Here is a 21,427-nt window from a genome sequence, read left to right on the forward strand (position 1 = left end):
CTCTTCAGCTTGTTTTCTTTTTTCTTTCTCAGCAGGTGACCCAGGTGATTGATATATGCATTTTTTTTCTCTGCCCGTTCTGTTGGTTTTTGTCTTTTGCCCTTCTCCCCCGTCCCTCTTCTCAGCTGTTTCTCTTTCCCTCTTTCTTTCTCCCCTTCTTTCCCCCAGTCAAGTCTGTCCCGTATTCAGTAAGTGAAAATAAAATAAACAATAAAAGGTGAATCAAATGGACCATTACGGCAAGGCTGGGATGGTCAATTTGGTAAAGTAAATCCGTTGGGCATCTTTCTTTGCCTTTAGACAACAATTCTGATGGCAAAAGAGCCAAATGGGACAGGCCAAAAAAAAAAAAAAAAAAAAAAAAAAAAGAAGCTCCAAAGTAAGCTTCACATAAATATCATCATGAATTCCCTCTTACTTTTACTGTTTGGCTTCCACCATTTTAAAAATCACAGTAACTAATTACTTCCCCGAAAAAGTAATCCCATTACTTTACTGATTACTTATTTTCAAAAGTAATTACTTACTTATTTACTTTTTAAAAACATGATTTACAACCTGAATATGTGATAAAGTGATAGATCTTTCAGCCCAGCGCTACTTTTTCTGCATAATCCATCATTCAAAATGTAATCAAATGGAAACGTCTCTTTTTAAAACTTGTTTTATTAGTTTTAATCTTTTAAATTTTTTTATTATATGCAACATTCTCTGACTGGAAGAAATTTGTTTAAAATTTAAACCTATTTTCTGCACATTCCAGCACATAAAATAACAATATTTTTTTGTGTTTACACTCAGTCTTTCAAATAGATGCAAGTAACACACAGTAGAAAATAAATAAAATCAAAGACTAGCGGTCCTTTTGCTCTATTTTCACCTGTATAGCAGGAGTGGGGAAGGCGGAGGTTTGCCCTGGTGCAGGTGCACTTTAAAATCTAATTAGTAAGCGGTTTATCCTGGTGCAGGTGTGCCGCAGCGGTCAGTTAAAGAATCCGCGAGTTTCTCTGTGAGTTTCCCATTACGTGGTAGCGCACTCGGTGCTTGCTCGGAAGTTTAGGGGTTTTTTTTCGCTGTAAAAAGAAGTTTTCTTCCCACGCACAATGGACGCTAATGTTTTTGTCACTTTTTATGGAATCAAACTCAAAGTAAGGTCAGTAGTTCCACGCTTTAAACGCTGCACGCTCATACTCTCTCCCGCACTCGATATATTATCGATTGTTGATCTGCACACAGCTACTACAATACTCAATACTTGAAATGTGCAATTCACTTGTATTTTTATTTTTATACCTATTTATTCTGTTTATCCCCTTCGTATATTTTATTTATATATGTCTCTGTATTTATATGTGTGTGTATATATAATATTCTGTAACTTCTGTCAGTGCTGTGCTTTTGGAAACCTAATTTCCCAGAGGAACCCACCCGAGGGATTAATAAAGTTTTATCTTATCTTATCTCTCTTAGCTGTTGTCACGACCGTCGCACTCGCATACGTCTCTGTCATGAGACATTCTTGCAAAAATAAAAATAAAAAAAATCACGGTTTTAGTAACACAGTGCTTACGGGAAAGTAATGGTAATCTAATTACCGTTTTTGCAAAAGTAATCCCTTACTTTACTTGGAAAAAAGTAATCGGATTACAGTAACGCATTTAACACGTTACTGCCCATCTCTGCTGATAAATGATCAGAATTATAACATTACTGACTGAGGCAACATTTCCCTGATTCAAACCTTGTGAATCGCAATTTTAAAAAACAACCTTTTGAAAATCAGTTTTTAGTCATTATTATTATTATTATTATTATTATTGTGTGAGGCTCTTGTGGTCCTCCATAGTCAAAAGCTAGAAAAAAAGCATTCACTAATTACAAGCGATCTACTACTTAAAAATAATAATAATAATAATGGATACTTTATTGATCCCCATGGGGAAATTACTTGTTTTTCTCTGCATTTGACCCATTCACTCAGTGAAGCAGTGGGCAGCCCACTAAGCAGGCGCCCGGGGAGCAGTGTGTAGGGACGGTACCTTGCTCAGGGGTACCTCAGGGTAGCCGTTAAGTGGATTCGAACCGCCGACCTTCCGATCATGGGGCGACCACTTTACTGACTAGTTTTTTTCCCCTTCCCATTTTTTGTTGCCAATGATATTTGTGGTGTGAATGTTTCATAATCAACAGGAGGCAGGTTCACTATAACCACACACATCCAGACTCAGACATCATGTTACACGATACAGTCCACGGTAGCTATATGCTCCAAGTGAAGCTGAAGAAAGCATCTTCGTGGTTCAGAGGTTTCTCAGCAGAGGAGGATTTAGCTGAAACAGCTGAAGTCACGTTTGGTTTTTACAACAATGACAACAAAAAAAACACCAGTTTTGCTAACAGATGTAGAATTTTGCTGGAGCACAGCTCTTTACAGTTTATGTTTACATGAATTTCTAAATTAGTATAAAACATCAGAAACAAAGAAAAATCTTGTGCATAATATGGCAGAATCCTTTTTTTATGCGTCTTGCAAACATTAAAAATGACACCTCAGAAATAAAATCTCAAAAGAAATTTAAACAAAACTTTATTTAAACATTAGGAACACAAAGCAAACACTAAAACTAAACCTAAACAATGATCAAACAGAACAAGAGGATACTGAACCTTAACCATCATGAAATGTATGATCATGGTTTTCCTGGTACATTTTAATAATGAGGTGATAAACTTAACTATTGCAGAAAGCATGTTCAAAAGTTGATTAATTCTGAGATCAGAAACCTTAGCCCCTTTTTCCATTAGTACCTACTTGGATCAACTTGGCACAATTTGCCAAGGTTTTCCATCTGGTACCAGGTCACAGTACCTGGTACCTGGTATCAGGTACTGTGACCTGATTCTTTACAAATCCTATCATGTGAATTCATGGATTTTTTTTTCACATTCTGTCTCTCACAGTTGAAGTGTACCTCTGGTGCAAATTACTGACCTCTGTCATCATTTTAAGTGGGGGAACTTGCACAATCGGTGGCTGACTAAATACTTTTTTGCCCCACTGTAAATCCCTGCTTCGAAATAAACTCTTTTTGTAGGTTTCATGTTGCGTATTGATTACACTGCGGGACGAGTGCTATGACAACAACCACTCACATTAGATAGTACCGGATTGTAGTGGAAAACCAGTCAAGTTGTGGGAAGTCGATCCAAGTAGCTACTAATTTCAAAACAGGCTTTTGAGTGTTTGGTTCCAAAACAGCTGATCAGAGTAGAGAAAGGAAGCCATCATTAATGGAGCTCCAATATCACAATTCACCATGGGAACAGGTAAATGAAGAGCAGTGCCTCCATATGTCAGTGCTGACCACGAGGCTAATTTACAAAAACAAAAATGGCAGGACCACTCACAGCTGTCCAACATTTTCTAAGCATGAAACTTTAATCAGTATGGATTTTCATGTGTCTCTTTGCGTGTCCGAGATGACTGAATCTTTTCTCACAAAAGCTACAGGAATACGGTTTCTCACCAGTGTGCCTTCTTACATGACGTTGCAACTCATAGTTCTCTCTGAATCCTTTCCCACAGGTGCTGCAAAGATGCGGCTTCTCACCTGTATGAATTTTTAAGTGATAATACAAATGTGCACGCCGACTGAATCTTTTCCCACAAACGGTACAGATATGGGGCTTCTCACCTGTGTGAATCCTTGCATGAGACTCAAGATGTGATTTATAGGAAAATCTTTTACCACAAGTGCTACAAGGATATGGTTTTTCACCTGTGTAACAGTTACCATGATTTTTCAAAGCTGATATCTGACGGAATTGTTTCCCACAGGTGCTACAAGAATACGGTTTCTCACCTGTGTGAATTCTGAGATGTGCATTCAGGTGACATTTAAACTGAAAATGTTTTCCACAGACGTCACATTTCAGAGACTTTTTCTTTGTGTCAGTTTTACTTTGATTCTCTGAAACAGCAGGGTTGTCTACTCTCTGACTGTGACTTCCGTTGCTGTGATGTCTCCTCTTCTTCAGCTCTGCATTTCTAGTTGATCCTGAGTCCACATGCTGGCTTGCTTTCTGATCTCGGCTCTCTGCTTCAGGAAAGCTGTGAGAAAGGAGATGCTCAACGTTTGTTTCTAATTCAGTGTGTGCACTTTCCTCATAAGCGGCTGTCACCATGAAGGCATCAGTCTCCTGCTTCAGTCCAAGCTGCTCTCCCTCCTGACTGCTGCACACTTCCTCCTGTTCCTCTTTAATCTGTGGAGGCTCTGGGTCCTCCTCAGTCAGACTGGAGTTCCTTTCTTGGATACAGACCTGTTGGTCTGTAAGAACCTCCTCCTTCTCAATGACATGTTGCTGTTGGAGGTCTGAAAAGACAAATGTAGGGGGTGGGGGTGACAGAAAAACAAACATTTGAGAAAATATGTTCTGATCTGAAACATTAACAGATCTCTCCACAGTGAGAATGTGTCTCACATATACAAGTGAAATTTAAAGTGTACAAAATTTGACAAATTATTTGAGCACTGACGCAAGTTATCGTTTAGTTCTGGCACTCTTATTAGTAGAATGATCTCTTTCTGTTTACAATGTGAAAACTTTGTCACCGAGTGTTATAGTTTTAATGTGGAAAGGTCTTAATCTCGGGTAAGTAAGCAAGAGTTTCTCTGCATTTCTGTGTAAAGAAGTAAACAAATGAACCAATCACAAACAAGCTGTTTCTGATTGGTGGAGTCAGGTCAGACAACTATTTAAATGTGACTTAGTGACACACAGTCACACCTGTCCACCCAATAAAAGATGGGTGATCTTTTTGCTGAGTAATCTGACATTTTCGCCTCACACATAGTCTGTCTCACTCCCTTGGGCTGGAAGTGTATGTATAGTGATTATGCTGTAATGGGATTGTAATATTATTTTATGCCATGTTAGACCCCTAATTAAAGATTGTGAATTATTATGTAGTTTTAGTTTGCATTATTCTCCTGAATTAGAAGAAGCTGATAACTATTGCATTTGTTAAACTGATTTGCATTAAAGTAGACTGCTGATTTATTGTGAATGAATGATATTGTTTTATGATGCATTATACTGCTGAGTTATAAGAAATAATGTTCGCAGAAAGTCATCGCCTTATTTGTCTGATTAGAAGAGAACAGAACATGCTGGAGTTTTCTGCCCCATCTCAGCAGGAGCAGATAAACAGGGAGCCAAGGTCGTAGCTTAGGCGCCGTGTGAGAGAAAGCATGTGAATGTTTAGGCTTTTATGATAAGGTGGGAAAACCAGAGGCTATAAGAGTTTGATCAATGCTCCACCATTTTGAGATCTGAGGCTGTCTGCGTACGGTGTCCATCTCCCAAGCGTGTGATCATTAAAATCATCGTTTGACTCAACCCGGCCGGACCAGTGTTGTTATTGTGGTTTTTCCTCTTGTCTCCATCCCCAATATTTGAATCCGTAACAGTGTGCTGCAAAGTGCACAAAAATCAAAGAATTTTGTGTTGAGGATAGGGCTGGGCGATATGGCCTAAAATTCATATCGTGATATAATTTGAAGCACGTGCAGTAACGATATATATATCGCGATATATTCTTTTCTTCTGTATAACGTATTTTCCACACTATAAGCCACACTTAAAATCCTTTAATTTTCTCAAAAATCGAGAGTGTGCCTTATGTATGAATTCTGGTTGTGCTTACTGACCTCGAACCGATTTTGGCGTGCAGAAATCTGTTCAAAAATGTTTTAGTACAACTTTGGTAAGCCGCACTGCTTGATGGATTGTCAGAGCATTACGGCTGCTGTAGTGAGGAGCTTCGTGGAGTAATCTGGGTCCAAAACTCCGTCCACTTCAGGTCCCAAAGTCAAACGAATACTGAGAGTTAAAAACGGTCTAAATTCTTTCATCTTTAATAAAATCATCAGCGTTGTTGCTCTACCAGGTGTAACAATTAAGTTTAACATCCATGCATCCATGAAAACAGAATTTATTACATTTAACGGAGTTAGAAGTTAACAGGAAGTTAGCTCGTTAGATTCCACCCAAACATGTTGTGCTACGTGATTGCTACCGACACAGCTATGTTAGCATAACATTAGCACAGTGAAGCTGGAGGATGAACGCCAACTTTTTTCCACTCATTAAAATTTAACGTGAGGGATTCTGGTGGTCAGGGACAAATGCAATCGCATAGCAGGATGCTATACACGGGCCAAACATCAGTCAGGAGAACAACTGAGATTATTCATCCACAATACAAGGTTAGTTATTAATATACTGCAACAACATGGGAATAGAGCAGCTGCGAGAGAATTCAACATTAATGAATCAATGTTACGGAAGTGGAGGAAGCGCAGTTTTTGGCTTTCCCCATATTTCAAAAGTGCTTCATCTCTTTGCTATGACTGTCGGTATAATTTGCAGATGATAATGATTTTAGCCGCTGCGATGCTTTCGACCAAAACAGGCGCAGCTTGATGACATCATCAACATGCGCTATCGCGATAGAGCGATATAGTGAAAATCTCTATCGTTGGCCAAATTTATATCGTTTATATCGTATATCGTTTATATCGCCCACCCCTAGTTGAGGATTAGTCCAGTTACTCAGCGAATCGTTGCGGCCCTAGTATAGATCATGATAGTTAGAAAATTAATTTGGTCTCACAGGAAAAATCCTTAGTTTGTTTACCTTGAAGGTAGGGATCATTTTGTCTACAGTGATGCAAACTAATCACACAACACCATGATGCTGTGTGGAGTCTTACAAGGGACAAATCACAGGGCCCTCTTATTGAATCTGCATATGGTTCCTTTTTGTGAAATCTTTCAGGAGTTAGTTGATAAGTTGTCTTATCACAGCTATGCTGATGATACCCAGATTTATTTGACTATGTCATTATGTTTGTGTCCTAAAAATGTAAACAACACAACAAAAATTACCTCCAATTCATTTGACTATGTCATTATGTTTGTGTCCTAAAAATGTAAACAACACAACAAAAATTACCTCCAATTCATCCATTCTCTTCCACTTATCGGGGCTGTGGGAATTTGCAGCCTATCCCAGCTGCTATAGGGCAAGAGGCAGGGTCTTTTTCTCCAATTGATCTTTCTCATTACATTTAAGTAATCACTTCCTCCAAACCATCAACATGTCTTTTAGAACCCAGTTCTACAAGACTGCTTAAAGAAGTCCTAACATTAATTTGTGTTTCAATCTTAAATATGATCAGCCTATCACTACTAGTCGGTTATGTACCACGGGGCTTCAAATTAGCGGTAATTAAGCTGTTACTTAAAAACCCATATACTTCACCTAGCTGTCTTAACTAATTATAGGCTGATCTCCAAACCACTTTTAATCTAAAAAAAGTCTCAAAAGAGTAGTTGTAACAGCTTGCTGATCATCTGCAAAGGAATGGCTTATTTGAAGAGTTTCTGTCAGGTTTCAGAGCTCATTGCTGTACAGAAACAGCTTCAGTGAAGGTTACAAATGATCTTCTTATGGCCTCTGACAGTGGACTCATCTCTGTGCTTGTCCTGCTAGACTTTACTGCAGTGTTTGATCAATTAGAGCATGTTGCAAGTATTAAAGGTACTGCACTGTGGTGGTTTGGTTTAATAGACTCCAAGTTGTTCTTGTAAATTGAGAGTCCTCTTTATACATTAAGGTTAATAATAGACGTCCACAGGGTTCCATGATAGAAAAATTGGATTTACATTATACATTCTTCACAATCCGACAAGTACAGTGCAACGGATGAAATCCTGTGCAACAGAGTTTATGTTGAATAAGGTTTTAGTTATTTATTATATTGAATTACCATGTTCTACCTTATTTTTATAAATTTTATATAACTTTTTGTTTCTGACACCGCAGAGAGTGCTCTTAATTTTGTTGTATGTTACAATGACAATAATGATATTCAGATTTTTATCCTTAGTTATGCTGCAATAGGTCAAGGCTGTGTTTCCTCTTTACTAACCTGTTTTACTCATTATGTTTTTATACAACTCACTGAATTGAATTCATATTCATTTCTGGCTCTCTTCCACAGCATGTCCTTGTCCTGTCTTCCTCCCCTCACCCCACCCAGTCGGAGCAGATGGCCGCCCCTCCCTAAGCCTGGATCTACAGGAGGTTTCTTCCTGTTAAAAGGGAGTTTCTCCTCCTCTCTCCACTCTTGCCAAAGTGCTTGCTCATAGGGGGTCATATGATTGTTGGGTTTTTCTCTGTAAGGTGCTTTTAGAGCCATACATATGGATTATATAGAGATCACGTTTAGTGCAAATCCTGTTGTCTTTTATTTTCTGTTATAATCATTGGGCGAGTTTGACTACAGTTTAACATTATTGTGAAATTTTGAGTTTAATTTTAAATAAATAAATAAATAAAGAAGAAAATTATTAATATAGCACCTTTCTGGACAGAGTCACGAAGTGCTACTGAGTCCACAGTTGTTAAACTTAGAGGGAGAAAGTTCCACAGTGGCAAAGCTCTATCACCCTTAGTTCTCATCCTTGTGTGTTGTATAGCAAGTAGGCCCTGATTAGGTCATCTCAGTGACCTGCTAGGGACATAGGGCTGTAGAAGATCAGAAATATGTGCTGGTACCATATGTGTTGGATCAAGGACACATCTAAAAAGTGCAGGAAACCAGCCCTCGACACCTGTGACTTAGAGGATCTGGTCAAAGCCTAGCTGCAGTGTTTTGCACAACCTGCAGACGATCCAGGGAAACTTTGCTTAGACACATAAACAACTGAATGTCATCACCATAACAGTGACAGAAAATGTCCTCAAAGGAGCCCATTATATGCTGACAGGGGAGAAGATATATTTAACAATAAAGCACCCAAAACCAAATCTTGAGGGACGCCATAAGTAAGGGAGGTAGAGGATAACCTAAAATTAGAGACCACCACAGAAAAACCACAGGTGATGTAGATAGAACCACTCCAAGGCAGTTCTAGATACACCAACCCAATAGTTGAGCCTTTCAAGCAGGATGTGGTAGTAAACGGTGTCAAATGCCAACGTGAGGTCCAACATCAACAAAACAAAGCATTTTCCTGCATCGTTACTCATCAAAATGTTACTAGAGACCATAAGATAAGCTGTTTCCATGGAATGAACTCTACGAAAGCCAAACGGAAACCTATCAAAAATGCATTGTTTATCCAGAACTGTTATAAGTTGCTTAGTCACAACCCTTTCTAGAAACTTAGCAATTAATGGTAATTTAGAGATTGGCCTGTACATCATGAGGCATCATAGAGGATCAGATGGATAGCTAAACCAGGGTGTTAGCGCCATTTATAGTTATTACATGTTTTATTTTGAAAAGCCTGAAAAGGATATGGTGCTTTTGTTGTGAAAGGTTTGTGAGAAATAAAGTAAGCGAATGGCGGAGCGACACGATGGTTTTACCGCCGTTGTTGCACAAACCGACGCGTAAAACAGCCTTTTGTCCATCCAGACTCTTATTTTAGATATAAGAGAAATAGAGAACTCCAAGAAGAAACAAAGATAGCCATTACATTAAGTAAAACCATCATGCTCCCAAACAAGACGACTGCATCGCTATGAGATCGTGCAAAGTTTGATACAGCAAGTCAGTTAAGTGCACAGAGCTGTATGCATGAAGAATCTAAGAAAAGAAGAAATAAGCTTTCATGGATAAAGTTTTGGACTATGATATGCTGCTAAGCTACAAGTCGTGTTAAAACTGAACAATTGCGATTCTCAACTTCTTACAAATAAGTCAGTGACAGTGTTTTTGGTCTTAAGAAGATGACACTAACTACGAAAGCCTCAGCTTTGTGTCATAGACCATTTTGTTTCATGAACACTTGTTGAATAAGAAGTTGTCAGCACATGAATCCTCAACAAGGCTACAGTGAGGCAAGGAAGTTGCTGTTTTGTCATTATGGTAATGAACTGAAAATTGCAACTGCCTACACGAACAGAGCATTTGATTGGCCACAAATCAAAACAGATGATGCAAAGGCTCTTCATAGCTATTCACTGTTTCTCACTGGTTGTAACAATGCAATGCAAGACATCAGTCAACTGCAAGAGATGGAGATCCCCACGAACCTCAGAGTTATTGTCTCTAAACTGCCATACAAAATGAGAGAAATGTGGAGAGTCTCTGCTTTTGACATTCAAGAAACAAGTGGAAGGAGAGCAAAGTTCTCAGATCTGGTTAGATTCATAAACAGACAAGCAAAAATAGCTGCAGATCCTTTGTATGGTGACATTAAGGATGCTGAAGACAAAGCAAAGTCATCTGCAAATGTGAGAATGACTAGATCATCCAGGCAAAGGGGAAGCACATTTGCTACAAGTGTAACACAAGCTGCAAATGAAAGGTCACCTGAAATTAACAAAAGTGCTTCTTGTCACACTAGCAATGCCTTCCAGAAACCATGCATATACTGTGAAAAACTCCATACACTGGCAGAATGTCAAAAGGTCAGAAACCAGCCTTACAAAGAAAGACTAGAGTTCCTTAAAGCAAAGGGTCTGTGCTTTGCATGTCTGACACAAGGTCATCTGAGTAAGGACTGTAAGAAAAGATCATTGTGTGAGTACTGCTCTAAGAGACATCCAAGTATGCTTCATTGGACAAAGGAGGAGGACAGTAAGGCAGACGATTGCATCCAGAGAAATGTCTCAGACATTCCCACAACAAGTGATGAAACACACACTTCAGGCAGAATTTGTGGAGCCACGGGGGCCGGAAAAGGCATTCATGTGTTATCGATCGTTCCTGTGTGGGTTAAGTTGAAGAAAGGCAATAAGTTGATTGAGACTTATGCATTCATGGACAATGGGAGCCAAGCCACGTTTTGTTCAGAAAAACTGATGAGACAACTGGGTGTAGAAGGTAAGAAGACAAAATTCATGCTTCGCACAATGGGACAAGAAAAGATGGTGACAAGTTACCACCTGTCAGGATTAGAAGTGTGTGGTTTAAATGAGAACACCTATATAGATCTTCCTGACATTTACACTCATGCAGACATTCCAGTGTCTAGAGAGAACATCCCTACACAGGATGACTTAAAAAGGTGGCCACATCTTCGGCAAATCAAGTTCCCACATTCAGACGCAGACATTGGACTTTTGATAGGATGTGATGTGCACAAGGCTATGGAACCATGGGAGATTATTCATAGTAAAGATAACGGTCCATATGCTGTTTGAACATTCCTGGGTTGGGTTATCAATGGCCCTCTCAAGAGAGATTCTTGCTCTACTCCTTCTGACAGAGAGCTGAGTGTTTCAGTAAATCGCATCTCTATCACTAATGTTGAGAATCTTTTGATGCAACAGCTCAACTATGATTTTCCAGAGAAAGCTTCTGAGGAAAAACAGGAAATGTCACGAGAAGACATCATGTTTATGGATTCTGTCAATGGCACAGCTGAAAGGATTAATGGTCATTATCGCATAGGTCTTCCTTTGAGAAACAAAGCTGTCAAAATGCCAAACAACCGCAGTGCAGTAATGCAGAGGGCAGAGAATCTGAAAAGAAAATTAATCAGAAACACAGAGTTTCACGAGGAGTATCAGAGCTTCATGTCTGACTTGCTGAATAAAGGCTACGCAGTTCAGGTACCAAACACAAAGACTACCCCTGAAAATGAGAGAGTTTGGTACATACCACACCATGGGGTGTACCACCCTCAGAAAAGAAAACTCCGTGTAGTTTTTGACTGTGCAGCATCCTTTCAAGGGAAATCACTGAACGAAGAACTCTTGCAAGGGCCAGACCTAACGAACACACTGATTGGGGTACTAACAAGGTTTAGGTGGGATCACATTGCCTTGATGTCAGACATAGAAGCTATGTATCACCAGGTGCGAGTACCTCCAGAGGACAGTGATCTTTTGCGTTTTCTCTGGTGGCCAAATGGGAACTTGAATGAACCTCTGCAAGAATACAAAATGATGGTGCACTTGTTTGGGGCAACATCCTCCCCAAGCTGTGCAAACTATGCACTAAAAAAGGCAGCAGAAGATGCTAAAGAAAAAATGCCACTAGCAGCAGTTAATGCTGTTCTGAACAACTTTTATGTAGATGATTGTCTTCTGTCAGTTTCAGATGAAACAGAGGCATGTACTATGGTCAGGGACCTGACTGCATTGTGTGAGAGTGGAGGATTTCACTTAACAAAGTGGATGAGCAACAGCAGAGTTGTCCTTGCTTCCATTCCTGAAAAGGAAAGAGCAAAAGAGATGAAAGATTTGGATTTGAGACATGATGCACTACCAGAGGAAAGAGTCCTAGGAGTGAACTGGTGCACAGAGACAGATGTATTCAAGATCAGGATAACTGAAAAACCTGTGCCAAAGACTAGGCGAGGCATCCTCTCATTTGTAAGTGCAATATATGACCCATTGGGTTTTTTGTCTCCTGTCATTCTGACAGCAAAAATCATCCTGCGAGAGCTATGTGGCAGGAAGATTTCATGGGATGAGGAAATCCCAGCTGAACTGGCTCAAAGGTCACAAGTTTGGCATTCAGAGCTTTCAAAACTTCATGGCTTTACCGTCAACAGGTGTTTGAAACCTGCTGGATTTGGAGTGGTCATATCTACACAATTGCACCACTTCGCTGATGCCAGTGAGAGAGGCTACGGAGTCGTTACTTACCTCCGTATCACAAACCAGAAAAGAGAAACTCACTGCTCATTCATTATGGGCAAGTCCAGAGTGTCTCCTCTGAAGCAGATAACAATTCCACGTCTGGAGTTGACAGCAGCTGCAGTTGCTGTAAAAATGGACAAGCTCATGAGAAAGGAGCTGCAAATGCCACAAGAAGAATCTGTGTTTTGGTCTGACAGTGGCACTGTTTTAAAGTACATTTCCAGCGAGAACATCAGATTTAAGACATTTGTAGCAAATAGAGTGTCACTTATTAGAGACAACACAAAACCAAGTCAGTGGATGTATGTAAACTCTGAATTAAACCCTGCTGACCACGCTTCAAGAGGAATGAACACAGAGACATTCATGAAGTGTTCAAACTGGATTGCTGGGCCAGAGTTTTTGACAAAAGATAAGAAAAACTGGCCAATTCCACCGGACATTAAAGAAATACCAAAAAATGATTTCGAAGTCAAAGAGGTGATGAGTGTGGATGTTACAAAATTACATGAAAATCCAGTGAACAAACTGATCTCTCACTATTCAGACTGGTACCGTCTAAAAAAGGCAGTTTCCTGTATACTTACGTTCAAGCAGCTGCTTGGCAGGTTAAGTGCGCATCGGAAGCTTCTCATGTCACAAGCAAGTGGCTGTGACAGCAGTAAAAGGAAATCTGAAAAGGTTGCAGGTCAAATGCAGCAGTTCAAAACATGTATTAAGGGATCTTCACTTACCACTGCAGATGTTGCAAAGGGAGAAACTGAGATTGTTAAGTTTTGTCAAAATCAAAGCTTCGCAGAAGAAATTGCAAGTCTTCAAAAAGGTGACAAGCTTAAAAGGAGCAGTCACATTGTGAAGCTGGATCCTTTTGTCCAGGATGGAGTTTTAAGGGTTGGCAGTAGGTTGCATGAGTCTGCACTACCAGTAGATGTTAAGCATCAAGTGATTCTCCCTAAAGGTCAGCATGTTTCTACTTTGATTCTGAGACACATTCACCAAGAAACAGGCCATGGAGGAAGGAATTACATATTATCCAGGCTGAGAGAAAGATTCTGGATTCCACAGGCAGATTCAGCAATAAGAAAGATCCTGTCAAAGTGTGTAACATGTAGAAGGACATCTGCGAAACCTGGTGAACAAAGAATGGCAAACTTGCCACAAGATCGCCTGATTCCTGACAAACCTCCATTCACAAATGTGGGCATAGACTATTTTGGACCTTTTGAGGTCAAGCATGGGCGCAGCAGAGTTAAGCGATATGGTGTATTGTTTACATGTCTTGCTGTTAGAGCAATACACATAGAAGTTGCCCACTCACTTGAGACTGATTCTTGCATAAATGCATTCAGGAGGTTTATTGCAAGACGAGGTCAAGTGTCTGTCATGAGATCAGACAATGGCACTAACCTTGTGGGTGCAGAAAGGGAAATGCGTGAAGCAATCAAGGGATGGAATCATTCAAAAATCTCAGAAATGCTCATGCAAAAGGGCATCACCTGGATATTTAACCCCCCAGCAGGGTCACATTTTGGAGGAATCTGGGAGAGACAAATTCGCTCAGTTAGAAGAATTCTTAACCAGATCCTAAAGCAGCAACCTCTGGATGATGAATGCTTGCGGACATTGCTATGTGAAGTTGAAGCAATTGTCAACGGCAGGCCAATAACAAGAGCGTCTAATGACCCCAATGATTTAGACGCACTTACACCTAATCATCTACTTCTTCTTAAAGGGCAGCCAGTACTGCCACCTGGATTGTTTCAAAGAGAGGACTTGTATGCAAAAAAAAGGTGGAGACAGGTGCAGTACCTGTCAGACATTTTTTGGAAGCGTTGGACTAAAGAGTATTTGCCGCTTTTACAAGAAAGACAGAAGTGGTTAGTGACTAGGAGAAATCTGAGACCAGGAGATGTTGTTCTCATAGTTGATGACAGTGCACCAAGAAGTTCCTGGTTAATGGGAAAGGTTGAGAGAACAGTTCCAGACTCACATGGACTTGTCAGACGTGTGTTTGTCAAAACCAAAACTAGCGTTTTGGAGAGGCCTATCGACAAGTTATGTTTGTTGCTTGAAATGGAGGCAACAGTTTGAATATCAGCCTCATGTGTAACAGATATATGTTCAACACATATGACTTATGTTTCATATAATGTTTGGTTAAGCCAGTTAGATTATGAGTGTTGATATTAAATGACGCTCTATTGTGTTAATATGTAATTGTTATGCCTTAGCAGTAACAATTAGGGGCCGGAATGTTAGCGCCATTTATAGTTATTACATGTTTTATTTTGAAAAGCCTGAAAAGGATATGGTGCTTTTGTTGTGAAAGGTTTGTGAGAAATAAAGTAAGCGAATGGCGGAGCGACACGATGGTTTTACCGCCGTTGTTGCACAAACCGACGCGTAAAACAGCCTCTTGTCCATCCAGACTCTTATTTTAGATATAAGAGAAATAGAGAACTCCAAGAAGAAACAAAGATAGCCATTACACAGGGGATCATACACCAAGACAGCCAGTACATCGTTGACACGAAGTGAGAACAGCAGGGCAGAGAAGAATAACACAAAATTAGAGTGGGACAAACTGCACCCGGCAGCGGCAGAGCCAAACACAGGCACCATCATACTGAAAGTCATGAAAGCGTTACTTCATGTTAAGCATTATCAGAAAAGACACTGAAAGGATAGAAGGATCACAGATGAACAGAACAATACAGGGTCACTGCATTTGCCGTGTTTAGTCAAAATACGATGAAGAAGTTGTAAATGGAAATATTTGGATCATCATCTTTTGTATTTGCATTTTTTTAACTAAAGATTATTGCAAAAAAAGAAATTCTGTTTTGCGTGAGTTACTTTTTAAACAGTGCTTCAAGTATGACACAGATACTAAATCTACTCCCATGACAAGTACTATATGAATAGAAATATGAAGTGAATGGATTGATTGGCCAGGAGCTGTTGGGTCAGCCTGTCATGTGACCGATTATGAGCAGGTCTATTTCACATTTATCCTATTTTTGCACATTTATTGATGGAGGCAGCACAGCCTGCTAAGAATGACTGAGCCTATTAACATCACTAACATGTGACACATTTAGACATCATACTTTGCTTCAGTCAACAGAAACTTTAACCACTGATTGCTTTCTTGCTTTTGCTGCAGATGTAAAGACATTAATTACAGCATTATTTGTAATGTGGACAGATTTTGTTCTGATGCTTTGGGGAGTCACTGTGTGTGTTCACTTTGAGGCTCTCATGGAGAATAAATGGAATAAACAGTTGGTGTGGACGCTCATCTTCATCAATGTTAGTCAGCAGACAGTTTTCACACTGTCTCATTAAGAGTGTGTGTGCTCTTCCTCAACTATCACCGTTTGCTCCTCTGAATTCATCACCAAAGTAACAGCTTCCTGCTCTCAGCTAACATCAGCTTAGAGAAATCCTGGAGATGCTGATAAACTTTCAGATTTATCACCAATCAACTAAATACCGAAGAATCTGAGCTTGAACAGCACAGAGTTAAAAACATGTCCATACCTATGATGTGTGAGTTTCTGTCGGGTTTCCGGCTGATATCCAGCAGTCTGTGCTGACGGTTGATCTCCTCCTCATACTGGACGATGGTTTTTTGAACCTCTGAGAAGATTTCTTCACAAACAGCAGTTAGTCTCTCCTTGATGAACTCTCTCAGATACTGAGCTGAACTCATCGCTGCTTCAACTCAGGCTGAGTGGATCGATACCGACGTTTGTATCAGATCCACACTAACGTGATAGTTCTGTATCGAGGCTGCTAAATGTTAGCCGATTAACCCGAGTCCAGACAGATTTTTGTGAAGCGCTATTGAGGCGTTTCTTGATGACGTCAAGTCCCGGGAGCCGGTGTTGTGCCAAAAAGTGATTGTCTGCCAGAAACTGATTGCCGGTGTTCCAGATCTACTGGCGTTTAGATCAACTGGCGTTGGTCGAACAGATGTGTGGCAGTCTTGCGTTTCAAGAGCTGCTACCGACAAATCAGCAAAAAAAAGCCAAATGTGTCATCTGTGACACTTGTGAGGTTGTCTCAAACACACTCCGTCAGTCTTGATGCTGTTGAACAACAAAATGTTTAAAAATGTGGCGAGTTTACCTGGTGATATCCTCATGCGCGACGCGATCGCGAAAACAGCAAACAATTAACACCACGCCGATGTTGTTCACAGGACAGCAAGAGTAAACGATCGGGAGACTCTTGTCGTCGTTATCGTTCCCCTCGCACGGTTTGTTTCTCCGAATTCAGCGTTTTTGCTTCACAACTACAGCGAGCAGTTTACTTTGTGCACTAACATGGAGTCGAGTCAACCAGCGCCACCTCTGGCCAAGTGCCACAGCCTACAGCCAGATCAACCTGTGACACATCTGCACCACGTTTGAATTCGTGTCATGCACATTTGTACCTTTCAATTGTGTCTGTTTGTGCGTCATGCAAATAAACCTTTGAAATGAATGAAATGATATCATGTATTTATTATCAGCCTACATTTGTACAAAATGCCAAATGACATACACATAAGAATCACCATCCTGATATCAATACTTTTGCCCATACGAAAAATGTCGTGAACACACTAATATTTCACCAGTGTTGTAACATCACATGTCGTTAGCATAGTCTGTCTGTGTCTTCCCTCTGCAAACAAACATGTTAGAGTTGATTGTGATATACAGTCTGCATAAGTGTGGTTAAACTAATGAACATTTGTAAGGAGATGGCAGTTACTGTGAATGTACAGCAGTTACACAGTGATTAGTAATAAACAGTCAGACAATGACTCTGACAATCTCATTCAATCTTGCAGATTGCACCTTCTGTGGAAAGTGGTACCACACGGTGTGTGTGGACTTCCCTTGTGCAGAAGGCGACTACAGATGTTGTGGGTGCTAAATAAACAGAAAAAACTGATCCCTGTTGTCTTTGCTTACTGATTGTTTTTAGTGTTGACAATCCACATTGCTGGCATTGCATCTTTCAACATGTTTGTGGGTAGATTTGGATGTACCAGGGTTAAGTGCAGCCACTCAGCCTCTACTCAATGTGATCATAGCAGCAGGTGCAGATGTGTCACAAGTTAATCTAGTAGTGGCCTATGGTCATGTGTTAGTGGTGGGAACAGTCATATCCACTCACTCTCACTGGCTGTTTATTACTAATCACTGTGTAACTGCTGTGAATTCACAGTAACTGCCGTCTCCTTACAAATCTTCATTAGATTAACCACACTTATACAGACTGTATATAACTCCAGCCATGTTGATGAATTGCCTATATTGGCTGGAAATATTCATTTTCAGGGAAAAGACACAGACAGACGATGCTTACAGGATGTGATGTGACAACACTAATGAAATATTGATGTGTCATATTTGTCCAAGGTGTATTTCATTGTTATGGAAAAAGAGAATATTAAAATCATGATGACCAATTGGAGTGGTGATTTCTATGACTTTGTGTATATAATTTGGAATTTTGTACAAATGTAGGCTGATAATAAATACATGATATCATTTCATTCATTTCAAAGGTTTATTTGCATGACGCACAAACAGACACAATTGAAAGGTACAAATGTGTATGACACGAATTCAAACGTGGTGCAGATGTGTGTCACAGGTTGATCTGGCTGTAGGCTGTGGCACTTGGCCAGAGGTGGCGCTGGTTGACTCGACTCCATGTTAGTGCACAAAGTAAACTGTTCGCTTTAGTTGTGAAGCAAAAACGCTGAATTCGGAGAAACAAACCGTGCGAGGGGAACGATAACGACGACAAGAGTCTCCCGATCGTTTACTCTTGCTGTCCTGTGAACAACATCGGCGTGGTGTTAATTGTTTGCTGTTTTCGCGATCGCGTCGCGCATGAGGATATCACCAGGTAAACTCGCCACATTTTTAAACATTTTGTTGTTCAACAGCATCAAGACTGACGGAGTGTGTTTGAGACAACCTCACAAGTGTCACAGATGACACATTTGGCGTTTTTTTGCTGGTTTGTCAGTAGCAGCTACTGAAACGCAAGACTGCCACACATCTGTTCGACCAACGCCAGTTGATCTAAACGCCAGTAGATCTGGAACACCGTCCGCGGGAGCGCGCGCAGCTGCTTAAAGCTGCAGCGCCCGGATTACTTGCGTTGCCAGCTACTTCCGTGCAACTGATATAACGTGGGGGGGAACCAACACATTTATGCCTTTGTTATTAGGCAAAGGTATGCATTTATGGAGCTTTAACGTTTCTTGTAACCGAATTATGACGCTTATCAGAAGGTTGCTTTCAGTGTGTAGCGCAGTCACGAATGACTACACGCATCACGATGGAATAATTAATGCCTACAGGTTTAGTATGTCTACTCTCGTTGTTCATATTTGTTATAAGACTGTCGAATAGTGGTTAAAACAATAAAGACCTATTGTGCCAGTATCACCATGACTCTTTCTTGTTTGTGCAGAATAACGACTGAGAACATGGCATTTTAGCGCTACCAAAAAGTGATTGTGGCCTATAACTTGTCACTGAAACAATATTTCGGCTTCAAACTTGTTGGATATATTCCAGAAGGGTTACATGTGATATATTAAATCCCAAACACTCTCCAAGAGCTGCTACCGCCCCAGCCTTCCTCTTTAGGAAGCTGGGTGACCTGTGTGATGGTCCAGTGGGTTCTTCTTGTGGAAAGTGAGCGACTCTTTCTGTTTGAATTATGAGAGCTATGAGACGTAACAGTAGGCGGAGCCTCTCCTTGTGACTAAGGAATTACTTTGGTTCTCATCCATCAGATCTTGTCTTTGTTAGAGCTGTGCGATGTGACCAAAATTTTATATTCTGATATAAGTATGTATCCCGACAATGATATAAATCACAAAAATGTAACATTTCTGTAAATTCTGTGAATCACGGGCAACTTGACTTGCGTGAAGTGTTTCCAGCTGGAGTCGAGTGTTTTGACCGATGCACGAAGCTATACATTTTTAGACATAAGTTGAAACGGCCGCCATTTTCTTTTTCAGTATTTATTACATGGTGTGCTGCGGGGAAAAGCCTGTTCTAACGTTAATTTTTTTTAGCACCTAACGGCTCTTTTTTGCTTCTCATCCATAAACACTGCATACTCTTTCACATGATTCATTTTATTTAGAAAAATCTCAACAGGATCTTCAGCTTTATTGTGAAAGGTTTATGTGGAAAATAAACAAGCGGAGCCATGCAATCATGGGATGTTGCCAATGACAATGTATAAAAGCAGTTGCTTGTCTGTCTGTAGTGTGGTTATTTTAAATATAAGAGAAAGAGAGAACTGTAAGAAAATAATATATAGATGTCCATCAGGGACGGGAGAGGGCGGCCGATGATCTTTTGTGCTGTCTTGACCACACTCTGAAGCCTCACTCTATCTGCTTTGGTGCAGCTGCCGTACCATACTGTGATGCAGTAGTATCCTTCTATACTTAACAGGCCGAGCAGCAAAGTCAGCTTCTTTGTCACATTTCTACTTTTTGTCCTCCTCTTCTTTCGTCCTCAACAACTGTGCAGTAAAAACTTCTGAACTTGGCACAATGATGAAGGGATGAGGCTTTATTTTCAAAATGAGGTACCACTGATTCTTTGGAAATTAGTCTAATCATTTAAGACGTTACTCACTCTCTCTCTCTCTCTCTCTCTCTCTCCAGACTGGCTCTCTGATGTACTCGCTCACTCCCAGTGAAAATCTGAACATTGTCTTCATCTAGGCCTCCAACTTTCCCTCATCCTACGCCTGTAACTAGTCCAGAATGCCGCAGCACATCTTTTAAGCGGCACCAGAAGACATGATCATATTACACCTGTCTTAGCCAACCTTCAATGGCTCCCCGTCAAATAACGTATCGTTTTTAAAATCCTTTTGTACACTTGTAAAATTTTAAATAACTTGGCGCCCAGCTACTTGATTGACCTCCTTGACCTATATACCCCTAAGAGAGCACTTAGATCCTCTAATCCAGGGCTGCCCAATCCCAGTCCTCGAGAGCTACTATCCTGCAGCTTTTAGATGCATCCCTACTCCAACACAGCTGAATCAAATGGTTTGATTACCTCTTCAGCATGCCATCGTGTTTGGCAAAGGCCTGATAACAAGCCATTCATTTGATTCAGCTGTGTTGGAGTAGGGATGCATCTAAAAGCTGCAGGACAGTAGCTCTCGAGGACCGGGATTGGGCACCCCTGCTCTAATCAATCGCTCTTACAGCAACCAATGTCCCGACAGAAGACTAGGGAGGATTGTGCTGTTGCTGCAGCTAAACTTTGGAATAGCCTGCTGATTGATGTCTGTGCGTCGAAACAAATTAGACTTTAACTTCCACCCAGTTCACGCTTGTGCCCGCCACTTACCTCTAACAATTTTGTAATGATAACTGTATTTTCTTTGTTCTTCTATTGTTGTAATCCTGCAACACAGCAATTGTGTGAAGCAATTTGATGTTAAATGTGCTATAGAAATAAAATTGAAACTGAAATATATACTTTGAGACTTTGTAAGTGTTAGTGTGTCTATGTAGTCATTTCTACTGGAAGACCATATTCTGATCAGTGAATCCTAGTATCATTCTCTATAGGGCCATGTTTGTTTTCCAAACAAAAAAGAAGAAAGGTAAACTAGAACAACGATATGGAATGAGGCATGTTTATCCAAAAGGGTCAAAACATCAATTTCTGCATTTACAGTATATAAAACAACATCAGA

The 21,427-nt window shown here is 40.3% G+C and overlaps 1 protein-coding gene across 5 annotated transcripts; it reads right to left on the reverse strand.

Annotated features, from left to right (window-relative positions):
• Positions 1–1,912: 1,912 nt before the first annotated feature.
• On the reverse strand, positions 1,913–17,341 carry LOC309699597 (uncharacterized protein). Of its 5 annotated transcripts, none has more exons than XM_082522688.1 (4): positions 16,805–17,341; positions 16,214–16,678; positions 4,183–4,373; positions 1,913–4,111 (listed from the first exon to the last, which is right to left on the reverse strand). In XM_082522688.1, exons 2-4 carry the CDS (start codon positions 16,383–16,385, stop codon positions 4,103–4,105), a joined length of 372 nt encoding a protein of 123 aa, XP_082378814.1. In that variant the 5' UTR covers positions 16,386–16,678; positions 16,805–17,341; the 3' UTR covers positions 1,913–4,102. The 5 variants fall into 5 exon arrangements, with proteins under 5 accessions (XP_082378814.1, XP_082378815.1, XP_082378812.1 ...); XM_082522689.1 differs by adding an exon at positions 12,710–12,794 and having other exon boundaries at positions 1,913–4,373; XM_082522686.1 differs by having other exon boundaries at positions 1,913–4,373; positions 16,214–16,675.
• Positions 17,342–21,427: the final 4,086 nt, after the last annotated feature.

The sequence above is a fragment of the Aulonocara stuartgranti genome, assembly GCF_965226115.1.
Source record: "Aulonocara stuartgranti genome assembly, chromosome: 3".
In the NCBI taxonomy this organism is placed as follows: Eukaryota; Metazoa; Chordata; class Actinopteri; order Cichliformes; family Cichlidae; genus Aulonocara; species Aulonocara stuartgranti.

Coding starts and splice junctions, on each gene's coding strand:
- LOC309699597 (XM_082522686.1), bottom strand. CDS start 16,385: ATGAGTTCAGCTCAGTATCTGAGAGAGTTCATCAAGGAGAGACTAACT. Junction 4,374..16,213: donor CAGAAACTCACACATCATAG/GTATGGACATGT, acceptor TTGTCTTTTCAG/ACCTCCAACAGCAACATGTC.